Source organism: Octodon degus, unplaced genomic scaffold, assembly GCF_000260255.1.
Source record: "Octodon degus isolate 3935 unplaced genomic scaffold, OctDeg1.0 scaffold00022, whole genome shotgun sequence".
NCBI lineage: Eukaryota > Metazoa > Chordata > Mammalia > Rodentia > Octodontidae > Octodon > Octodon degus.
The window spans coordinates 9570629-9580697 of NW_004524598.1; the positions used below are offsets into that span (position 1 = coordinate 9570629).

The 10069-nt window shown below is 34.8% G+C and overlaps 1 protein-coding gene across 2 annotated transcripts in view; it reads left to right on the forward strand.

Moving 5' to 3' along the window:
* The window catches only part of Rngtt (RNA guanylyltransferase and 5'-phosphatase), a 331478-nt gene that overhangs the window by 192683 nt on the left and 128726 nt on the right, over positions 1-10069 (forward strand). For both annotated transcript variants that reach the window (XM_004628220.3, XM_023711882.1), the window contains one exon: positions 1091-1191. In XM_004628220.3, coding sequence (XP_004628277.1) covers positions 1091-1191 — 101 coding nt within the window. The remainder of the gene's footprint in view (positions 1-1090; positions 1192-10069) is intronic.

The following is a 10069-nucleotide window of genomic DNA, read 5'->3' on the forward strand; positions in this document are numbered from 1 at the left end:
AAGTAGGTGCTTTAGACCACTGAGCCATCTCTCCAGCCCCAAAAGGCAATTTTTAATCCTGTGGTGGTATAGAACAAATTGACTACTGTATATTACTGGTGGAAATGGCAAATGCTACAGCTGCATTGTAAAACAATTCATTGGTTTCTCAGTTGAACGTACATTTACTGGGTGACACAGTGGTTCCGTTCTCTTAGGTTTTTACCTAAAATTTATGAAAAACACACTGATGATGAGCAGCATCATTCATGATAACCCAGATATCCATCAGCTTGTAATGCCATAAGCCATTTGTTATATTCCTGCAGAGCATTACTACTCAGCAATCAAAGCTAGCAAACCACTAATGCATAATACCAGCCTAGCTACATCTCAGCAGTGTTATGGTAAGTCACTTTATGTGCTCTCGAACAGCTACAACTGCAGTGATAGAAAGCTGATCATTGTTACCAAAGACTTGTCAGAAGGAACTGACAGTAGATGTCAGGAGGAAACTTTTCTGGTCACGGAAATGTTCCATATTATGATTTTTTAGTAATGGTTATATGTATTTACTTGTGAAAATTCATTGCTGTATTTTATTTGTTATAATTTATTGGTAAAGCTGAATAACAAAAAATTACTTTTTAAAACACTATGAGGCTTTAAGTCATGGATAGATTGGATTATTTTATTAATTTGCTTATTTAATTTTATACATTTGATACAGGGTCTCTCTACCCAGCTCTGACTTTTTAGTGATCCTCCTGTTTCAGCCTCCCCAGTGCTGGGATTACAGGCATGCACCACCACGCCGGGTCTTGGGGGCCTGGCCTGGCGCACCTGCAGTGGGCCTGGCACTGCATATGGTATCTGGGATTGAACCCAAGTCCTTGTGCTTGTCTAGGCAGGTGCATAGACCCCAGTGCTATCTCTGCAGCCCTGGATTACTTTTATTTTTCTAGAGGTAGATAGGTAGTTCATTTGGTGATAGAAGATAACAAAATAATGTTCATAAGAGAATTAGTAATTTTGAGTAATAGAAAACATCACAATTAATAAATAGAATTTTTATCTTCTTCCTAATAATTATTTTTTAAATTCACTTTAGAAATATAAACCTGGTCGATGTGATGATATATTGAAATGGAAGCCTCCCAGTCTGAATTCTGTTGATTTTCGCCTAAAGATAACAAGAGTGGGCGGAGAAGGGTAAGTGTACAAGAATCCACACTCCCCCCCTGAGACTTTTTTTTTTTTTTTCACATGAAATGGTACTCGGTATAAGGCTTTACTCTATGGGGTATCACACATATATTTTATAATACTTTTTAAAAAGATTAATAAGATATATTTTACATTTACCTTGAGTCTCACAGAGTATTTGTGCTTTTGACTTATGGCAACTACTATTTTATAACATTTAAAACTATAGTAATATAAAAATGAACTTTGTTAAATTGTTAAAGTTGGTGTTCCTAAAAAGTAATTCTACCAAAACAGGATAAATGTATGGAAATAAGTTGTTTTTTTTTTTTTTTTTTTTTTTTTTTTTTTTAACTTTGAAGGCTACTATTTCGTATTTGTATTTGGCGTGGCAAATATTAGTCCATACTTTATTAGAATAAAGTTTTAATTGCTAATATTCATTAAATTTTTTTCATAATGGTCATTAAGTATTTTTCATTTGTTTTTTAGTCTTTATGGTTTCATTTATAAAATGTGCTTTAGCATGAATATATTTCATTGTATTCTCAAAACCTTGTGTTTTTTTTTTTTCAAAACCTTTTTTTGTTTCATAATGTTCTATGAATTTTTAAGGCATCTAAGTAAGTATATTACAACAGGTAACAAGAGTTTAACCAAGCAAATCATAAGTAAGATAACAAAGAAATTAAAGTCTACCAATGTATGTCATCAAATTTATTTTACCTTTCAAAGGTATGCCTTTTCCCGATAATGAGAACACAGAATATGTTACTAGTTACAAGACTGCAGACCTTTTTTTTTTTTTTTTTTTTTTTTTTTTTTTTTTTGTGGTACCAGGGATTGAACTCGGGACCTTGCACTTGTCAGGCAAGCACTTATTCCACACTGAGCTATCTCCCTGACCCCAGACTTCTTAAGATTAAAACATAATTGTCTCTTCAGTGAGGGCATGATCCTTTCAAGGAAAGGATGTTGTGTAATATGATGGATCCTAAGAAAAGGGTTTAATAAAGCATGTGGATGTTGTTTCCCTGTCCTCTCCTCACTGTGTTAGACAATGGCTCTACGAACTTGCGAGGAGAAGTATATTAAGTAATTAATCATAGTCTATAATAACTTTGTATGTCTTAGCAGTTTTCTGTGTTGAATTTTATAGACATACAATTTAGGTTTTCATCTGAGAGCTGTTTAAAAAATATTGTGGCTTTATATTACATCAATAACTAAAATACAGCAATGGTCAAAAGCTGGAATTATAAAGGCAGTCCCTACCTTGTAAATTGCAAACTTGCGAATATAGTGTATCTATGACTTACAATGGTATAACTTAACTTGTGCAGCACAGGAGTGTTTTGTGTTTTCTAATTTCATTTTAGCATAGATTTTTAGAACCTGGCTGCCTTGAATGAAATCTGCTTACTAGATGTGTGACAAGAAACACATTATTTTTTCTTTTTTCTTTTTTTAAAACATTTATTTATTTATTTATTTATTTATTTATTTATTGTGTGTGTGTGTGTGTGTGTGTGTGTGTGTGTGTGTGTGTGTCCAGCTCAGCCCACCAGGGGGCGGGGCTGGCTGGCATGTGGTGCTGGGGGATTGAACCGCGGTCCCTGTGCTTTGCCAAGCTTGTTCCAAGTAGGTGCTTTAGACCACTGAACCATCTCACCAGCCCCACATTATTTTTTCTGTGCCCCAGGTTTTTATGAATAAAATAGAAATTTGCCTGATAAGATTTTATGAAGATTAAATATGCAAAACATTTAGAACAAAATATGGCACAGAATAAATGAATGCATTTTTGTTTTAATTGCTTTTAAAATTTATCTTCATCTTTGCATGGTCTAGCATGTAATCCTGTAATCCCAGCACTTGGGAGTCTGAAGCAGGAGGATCACTGCAAGTTCAAGGCCAGTGTGGGCTACACAGTTCAAAGCTAGCATGAACTACATAGTGAGACCCTGTCTGAAAAATTGTTTTTCTTTCTTGTTACTTGCTGCACTGTGCAAGTCCAACTGTCTCTGAATTGTTTCGTTTGATGTCTTCTTTTTTGTTTTTTGCAGTATGAGGGGTCGAACTTAAGACTTTGTGCCTGCCAGGCAGGTGTCCATGCCACTGAGCTGTTTCCTGGGCCCCTTGCTGTTTGATTCTAATCCCAGTTACTTTTTCCCTTTTAAAAGGCCTATCTCTTTCACTCATTTTGTAATCAGCCAGAAAGTATTAATGAGGTGCATTGTCTCTAAAAAAAAAAAAAAAAATGCAGTAATTAGTGGTGGTGAGATATGGAGAAGTGGAAGCCCTCAAACATGTTGAGATTATAAACTGGTATAGCTATTGCCATATAATCCGGCAGTTCTGTTCTTGGGTAGACACCTAAGAGAAATGAAGATGTATATCTACAAAAATTTGTATGTGAATCTTCTTAGCAACATTATTCATAATTGTCAAAAGATGTAAACCTTTAAATCTGCCCATTGACAAATGCATTAAGGTGCAAACAAAATTTCTCTTTACACTAGTGTCATGGATACTTGTAAGCAGAGAGGCTCTGGATTATACCACTCGGATTTCAATTCTGGCTGTGCCACTCTTCACTTAAGTTATTTATCTTTTGCTTTTGTCCTTAATTCTCTAGTGTGGATTATAGCAGTGTTTACTTATGAAAATTTAGTAAAGTAGTATCTAAAACATTTAGATTGCTGTATGTTATAAAAATACTAAATATTTATTTATTTTGTCAAACATCTCTCTGTGTCTGGATTGTACTGTTGCAGAGAGCACAAGACCTATGTACTTGGGCTGTGAAATGTAGCATTAGTCATTGTAGGCCTTTGGTGGTGAACCTATGGCAGGAGTGCCACATTGGGTTTGGAGAGGGCCCTCTCTGTCAGCACGTGAGCCAGGTGTATGAGTTGTTCTGTGCTAAACCAGAACCCCAGTGTTCAGGTTTGACTGCAGTGTTTCTATTCTGTGATAAGTAAATGGGCTTTGGAATGCATTTTGAGCACTCAGTCTATGAAAGTTCACCATTGCTATCTAAGGCAAAAGCAGGTGTCTTCTGATAATGTCTTAGACTGAAATAGAAACAAAATTATGTGCCAGCTTGTATCTAAGGTTCCAGAGGCTGTGCTCATTTACTTTATTAAAGATAGCATTTTTGAAATAATAGCTGCAGTAACAGCCTGATTAAATTTATGATAATTCATAATTATTCTATGTCTTTCATCATGGTACTAATTTCTACACTTACCTTGGGGGTGCCATATACTTTTTGCTTTTATTTTTCCTCTGCTTTTTAAGTCTGCCTTTTCCTATAATAAGAACTGTTACTTTGTAGACCAAAATCAGTGGGAATTCTTTGAGGTAAGAGACATTTCTTTCCAACTGTAGCCAGCAACTGGTGAAACAACCACAGGATGTGTTCATGGACATACTAGCCCATTTAAATTGATTCATAGACTGATTTATAAGTATTTTTAAACTGATACATACAAATTCTACATATTTATAGAGTTCATGTGATATTTTAATACATGCATATATTGTGTGATATTTAAATCAAAGTAAACATCTATCAAACATCTTTATAGTGAGCATGTTGAAAATGCTCTTTTAAGATTTTGAAATACATGGTTCAAATTCTTTATATTTTACGGATAAAAAGAGAAAAAAATTGAGCTTTTAAGCCAGTATTCTCAATTAAAATCTGTCAGGAATAAATTACATAGCTCTAATTATTAAAATAATTGCAAAATAATTAGTAGTAGGATCATATTCCTTTAACTTTCACAGTGTATTTTGAACCAAACCATTTAATTTGGTTTAAAGTTAATTATGGTGAGAGGATATTTAATATCCTCTAGCATATGACAGCTTCAAAATATAAATATGGTAATTTATTGTAAAAAGAAATCTAGGATGCATCATTGTTAATGCAGGCCTTTTTATCTCTGGAAATGGAACTCATATTAAGCTTGACTCTCAGGGGAGCCTATATGGGGGAGGGTATGGAAGAGACTCACTTCATTCTTTGTGTGTATCAGAAAACTACCCTAGCAAACTAGACTACCAGGTCTTGAATAAAGGGATAGTAGGCACAACTATAACACGAGATTTTTTGTTTTAGTAAAGCTACCTATAGTAGTAGAGCTAGTTTTTAGTATCTGAGTTTTATTATATTGACACTATTTATTACTTTTGTTTAAAACATTGTACTTAATCATAGGAAGTATGTTTTACTGTGTAACAGCAATTTAGTTGATTGATTTTTAAATGCGTATTTGTCATACCAGTATCATCTATTAATGTACACTCTACCGATTTAACAATTATATCTATTTAAATTATTGCCTCGTATCCATTTAATTAGAAATCTCTGTCAAAGGTATATTTGTAGCTTAATGATGCTTCATGTTCACCCTGGTGAACAAATCGCTGCAAGTTTCAGAAATATGTTTTCAGTCATCACAGGAAGCCCAGGTTATGTAGCTTTTTATAAAATTATTTTCACTTAGTTGTTTAAAATTGATAATCTGAATACATGAAAATTAACACATTAGCATCAAGAATATTTTTACTGACCACTATGCAGCTACATGCATTCCTCAAGTATCACATTTGTCTTTTTTGGTAGTATTCTAGCTTTTTATAAGTACTACTTGAGTATGTAGTATTTAGACTTTAAATTTTCATGGGCATTTAAGGGTGGACTTATTGTAGGAGGTGCAGATCATATTGCATGGTCTCAAGGGAGTTTGGAATAAATTAACTGTAAATTGCATGAATTCATTACTAAGGAACAAAGACCTCATCTTTTTCAGAATCTAATGTATTAGAAAAAAATTACAATTTTACTTACCTTCCATTTACTTATAAACTTTCCGTGTAAGTAACAGTGCTACTTATAGCTTATTTATCATTACTCAATAAGCATTTATTGAAAACCTTCTATGTAGAGACTGTAAACTATATTGTCAGGTGCAGGAAATAACAGGATGGATAAGCTCCATCATGCAGAAGTAAGTGACCTGACAGGCTGTCACAGGTAAACAGTTATCAGTGTGAACAATTCCACACCCTTACAGTGGTGTGAGTAAAGTGCAGTAGGAACTCAGTGAATTTGGTATCCCCTATGCATAAATTATAAAAGTAAAATAAGAAAATGTTGTAATTAATTATTAGTAAGAACACAAAGAAGATCCCTAGATGATTCAGTTTAATAGAATTTTATAAATACATAGGAATGGCGTACAAAACAGAAAGTATAGTCTGAAAGAAGGCATGAAACATTGAAATATTTATTGAATAAGTAGATTTTATGGAAGTAGAGTCTTGCAACAGACTTGTGATAGATTGTGATAGACTGAGGAAACCAAAGTAACAAATTGACTGAGCCTGGAGAATTATGACTTTCAAAAGGGGTGACTCAAGAGATTGCTGTTCCAAGTTGGAGGGGAGGGGCAAATTAAAATATTAAAAGCTTCTATTAAAGTAAGATACAAAGAGTCGGAGGAAGTGGGGGGGGCAGCTGGAGATATGAGAGAGGAGATTAGCGGAAGGCTTAGCAGGAGAGCCTAGAATCAGCATGGGAGAAGTGGAAAAGATGTGTAAGTGAAGGAGGGAGAATTGGAAGAGGTCAGGTCCTCTGTTGCTTATGCTCTGGCTGTTGTAAGGACTTTAGCTTTTATTCTGAGGAGGTAAGAGGCATTAAAGGATTTGGGATGAAATTTTACATGATTTGACTTTCTTTAGTAGAATCCCTCTCACTTCTGTAATGATATTGGATAAGAAAATGCCAAAGAAATCAGTTAAGAGTTGATTCATGAATCCAAGCAAGAGTTCTTATTATTGGGCTGGTAACAGTGGTGAGAATGAGAAGTGTTCAGATTCTGGGTAGAGTATGGTAGTTTTCTCTGTTGTGTCAGTTTAATTAAACTAAAGTTTGCAGTCCTGGTTTCCTTGTATGGGGCTGGCTTAGAGCAGGCATAAGAAATGTGTGGCACTTGGATGGCAGACTTGGTGCAGCAGTGCCCTGCTTCCTTACCTCAGGTGGTGTGGGTAGTAGCTGCCTCCCTGAAGTCTCTTCTTCTAACTTCTCTGAGCTGTGAGCTAAGCTCATGCTCTGCTCCAGAGAAAAGGAAATTTTCTTCACTAGATCATTTATAGCATCAAGTTGAGATGTGGTAAAAATGAAAGAAGAGTTCCATTTTGTGGTTTTGGCTTCCTGAGTTCTAGTGTTTTTTCTTTTCTTTTTTTTTTTTTTTTTTTTTTTTTTTGCGGAACCGGGGATTGAACTCAGGCCCTTGCGCTTGCCAGGGAAGTGCTTATTCCTCTGAGCCATCTCCCTGGCCCCTCTAGTGTTTTTTCTAAGCATTCCAGTTTGTCTGTTTTATATCCAGGATTTCTTCCTAGCTATTTCTCTGCCACATCAAATACAGAGTCTATAGATTTCTTCGTAAACTCCCATCAATGAACTCTAGTGAATGGTTTTTGTTTGAGCCTCCAACTATTATCTTTGAGGTCTTTACTCTGTTTTTACCCACAGTAGTATGAAATCTGTGCCTTACAATGAACTAATTCCATATCACTGTATGGTTCTACTTCCCAAATTAAAGTGTAACTGATAAATAGAGCTGACAGATTTGAGAGAAAGACAGGATTTGAAATTAAATCCAGGATTTCTTTTTTCTTTTTTTTTTTCCTGAACACTAGGTTGAAGAATCTGAGAATAGAGAAGAGTATGCTTAAGAAGAAAGATTAGGAGTTCTGTTTAGAAAATACTTTATTTCCTAGACTGATAGCTATATATACAGTGTATATATAGTCACATACGATTTTAATGAATTTAATGAGTGTAGAATTTTTGGAGATACATTGGCCATTGTCAGCATACACATGAAGCTTTAAACCATGAGATCACATGATATAGCCAAATGAAGAAAGGTGGCTGAAAAAGAAAGTAAAGATTGAGTTCTCAAGCCTGTCATCAGGTAGAAGGAAGAGGTAGAGTAGGAATCAGCAAAGAGGACTGAAGAAGAAAACTAAGAAAGGTTATTATCTTAGAAGACTTGTTGAGGGGCCGGGGAGATGGCTCAGTAGGGAAAGCGCTTGTCTGGCAAGTGCAAGGACCTGAGTTCAATCCCCAGTTCTGCCCCCAAAAAGAGACTTGTTGAAAAAAAATCAGTGAATTGAGTGAAAATGTTGGTCATGTAATACTCAAAAGTCAGATCTAGCTGTGGTTGTGTTTGCCCGTAGTATCAGCTACTTAGGAGGATGAAGTGGGCAGTCATTGAGCTAAGGAGTTCAAGATCAGCCTAGACAAGAGTGAGAGCTCATATTTAATATACATCCATCCATCCAATACATACATCCAAACAAAAATATATTAAATATGGTTTGTGCCATTTGAGGCAAATAAAGACTTACCAATAAAGACTGCCCATCAGAAAAATCAACTATAATAAAGACTGAGAGTTATTGGCCTTTGGGTTTGACTTCAGAGTTCTTTTCTGCTGCTTTCAAAAAAATATTCAGCTTGTTTTTTTTTTTTTTTTTTTAGAACCGGGGATTGAACTCAGATCCTTGCACTTGCCAGTGAAGCACTTATTCTACTGAGCCATCTCCCCGGCCCTAACATTAAATTAATTTATTTATTTGGTGGAACTGGGGATTGAACTCAGGCCCTTGTGCTTGCCAGACAAGCATTTATTCTACTGAGCTGTCTCCCCGGCTCCCATCAGCTTGTTTTTTAACCAGCTTGTTTTATAACTTGCATTATATAATTATATAAAATACAAGTTATATATACAAGTTATATAACTTGTATTTTATACAACACACTTTTGTATATTCCAACATCTGTATGGAAGAATTACTTTGTTTCACTGATCTATATTAAAAATTACATTGTTCTTTAAAAATTCTTATATTGACAGATTAACAGTTATTATTGTCTTTGTTTTATTATCATGAACATTTCATGAGCCTGTTAATATACTATTTAAATGAATTTTAATCACTTATTCCTTTAGATTCCAATTAATCAGACTTTGGTTCATCAAGATATTGTTTTTTCTTTTTGTTGTGTGGCCACTGGTTATTTTCATTTTCATATATATATATATATATATATATATATATATATATAAAGAAAGATGACAAAAGCTCATACACAGTTTTGATAATAGAACACTTAGTTGCTAAATTATCTAATAATATACTGCTCTGAAGTTGGCACTAGAAACTACATAGGTTCAGGAGCTGTCTGTCATCCCCATCTTGACTTTGACAAGGTCAAGCTACAGCCTCTAGGAATCCAATTCCTTGGCTTTCTGCTGCACTCTTGATTCCAAAGGGTAGATGAAAGTGGCTTTTGTCCTCCCGATACTTGCAACTTGAGGACTGAGTAGAAGAGAAAACATCCACCACTATATTCAACTTCCTGTCTTTTCTCTGACAAAGTTGCTATCCCATGCTGCCCCCACCACTCAATATATAGGTAAACAGAAAGATGTGGAGTGCTTTACAGTGCTGGTCACAAGAAGTACCAGGTCTAGTATTTCCCTGTTTGATTGGAGGAGAAACATCCTTCTGTAGGTAAAGAAAGGGAAATAATGACAAGTAAGACCAGATCAAAAGTTAATTAAGCCATTTTCAGCTTCTTCATTCTGTGACATGCCATAGGTTTTTGGTTTGGGGACTTTCATTATTTAGTATTCTGACCTTGCATATATCATGGAAATCTTCTTTCCACCCTTCTTTCACTCTGAAAAACAAGCATATTGCAGAGATGATCTCTAAAGTATGTCTGCTTTAAAATTTTGTCATTGAATATATCTAGTCAAACTTTTTTTTTTTTTTTTTTTTTTTTTTTTTTGCGGAA